General features: G+C 47.9%; 1 protein-coding gene across 1 annotated transcript; it reads right to left on the bottom strand.

Annotated features, from left to right (window-relative positions):
* Positions 1–264: 264 nt before the first annotated feature.
* LOC103700331 (zinc finger protein WIP6-like) lies at positions 265–1,928 on the bottom strand. The gene is made up of 2 exons (XM_008782281.3): positions 1,342–1,928; positions 265–1,226 (listed from the first exon to the last, which is right to left on the bottom strand). Exons 1-2 carry the CDS (start codon positions 1,789–1,791, stop codon positions 750–752), a joined length of 927 nt encoding a protein of 308 aa, XP_008780503.2. The 5' UTR covers positions 1,792–1,928; the 3' UTR covers positions 265–749.

The raw sequence follows: 1,928 nt of genomic DNA, 5'->3' as shown, positions 1-1,928 counted from the left end.
GAAAAAGTCCAACTCTCACCGGTTAGAAATTGAAGTATTTTTTTCCAAAAGTACCATCAAGCTTTTGGATATTATGGGTTAAGATCTTTTCTTCTGTATAACTTTCTTAAGAAAGTAGATGATTAATCAAATATAAGCAAACTGTAATGTGCCACTTATCCATGATCAACCAAACCAGTGAGAAAAAATTCTTCTTATGAATCAAACGATTCCGAAGTATGAAAATCTTATTTTCATTGAAAAGCTACTTACCCCTCTCTTTTCTCCGAAAACTCCAACCAAATCTGTAGTCTTTCTCCATTTTCCTATTAGCCACACTCTCTTCCCCACTTTCGGCGAACCAAACAAGTCCTGAAGCCCGCAAGATCTGAAGCTACTGGCAGCTTAAGAAGATGGTTTAGACTGGAATCTAATTTACATTGCTTGTCTGCTCCTAAAACTTCTGCTCTGGCATCACATTTACATTAAGAATGACGGGGCAGAAAAAGCTAAAGAAAAAGAAACTCGTAAAAATATCCCTCCCTCTCCTGTCTCATTCACAAGAGACAATGGCAGACCATTGAACTGTAAGCGAAAGAAAAAGATAAAAAGAACTCTCAGAATGAGACCATGCCCCTTCCTCTCTCACACACACATATACATATACATACATATATGCATATACACACACACACACACATATATATATATTAATATCCTATAATCTAATGTGGGTTTAAAGTTCTGAAAATAGATGTTTAGTTCACTAACTAACAGCGCATGTTACCGTTTTCTCCATTTCCTCCCTCATCAACATCCTCACCCTCTTCCTCCTCTTCCTCCTCATCTACATTCATCGACTCCACGATGTGGGGAGCGTGGCCGCCGCCGAACGACCGGACGTGGTCTTTGAGGGAGCGCTTGTGCTTGAAGTCGGAGCCGCAGATGCAGAACCACAGCTTGCCGCAGTTCTTCTCGTGGGTACGCCAGTCGCCGCGCACCGCGAAGGCCTTCCCGCACCTGCGGCACCCGAACGGCCGTGCCCCGTGCTTGCGCTTGTAGTGTGTCTGCAGTGTCCGGAAGTCCTTAAGCGGCCTTGACCGCGGGTGCTCGATGTTGTTCTTGCACCCCTCGGCACAGCAGTAGCACGGAAGCCTCATCATCGACGGTGAAGCCGTCGTCTTCGTTGCCCCTCGCAGAGACTCCGACCCCTTCCGGTATTGCGAGCCGTGCCCCCACATGTGCATCTGTCCAAAGAATATACATCTAACCGAGCATGAGCATGATTGATAAATGACTGTAGCACCAAAGTAGTGAAAGCGAATGCAGCGAAGCAAACCATGCATCGGATACTAGCTAGACCTGCATGTTGTTGTAGCGGTTGAAGGTCTTGTTGCACACGGTGCAGGAGAACTGGGTTGTGCCGACGAGGATCTCGGCGGCAGAAGGGATCCAGTACTGGCTTGGGGTGGAGTTGGAGACGGTGGTGGTGGTGGTGGTGGCGGCGGCATTGGTACTCATGCTTGCACTAACGCTTGCGCTGGGAGGCCCTATAGAAAGGGCGATGGTCACGTTGGAGTCATCATCATCTGGTCGGTTCAATGGGTGGGAGAGGGGGTGTTGTTTATTGGACTTGGACTGGGACCAAGAGGTGGAAGTGGAAGAGGAACAAGAAGAAGGGTTGTTCTGCTGGCCGGGGGGCCAAAGAGTGAGGAGAAGTATGGAGTGCTCTTCTTCCTCTTGCTGTGAAGAAGACATGGAGGCACCACCACCACCTTTGGTGAAGAAGCCATGGCCGGGTGGAGGGTGCATGATGGTTAATTCCTTATGCTAGCTGCTGGGCGAACAAGTGACATATAGAGATCAAAATAAGGAGAAAAGTGTCTTCTTATTATTTTCTTTTGAATGGATGGGAGAGGAGAGGAGGGGAGAGGGAGAGGAGAGGAGGG

Source organism: Phoenix dactylifera, chromosome 11 (genome assembly GCF_009389715.1).
Source record: "Phoenix dactylifera cultivar Barhee BC4 chromosome 11, palm_55x_up_171113_PBpolish2nd_filt_p, whole genome shotgun sequence".
In the NCBI taxonomy this organism is placed as follows: Eukaryota; Viridiplantae; Streptophyta; class Magnoliopsida; order Arecales; family Arecaceae; genus Phoenix; species Phoenix dactylifera.
This window is presented reverse-complemented; position numbering and strand designations above follow the sequence as displayed.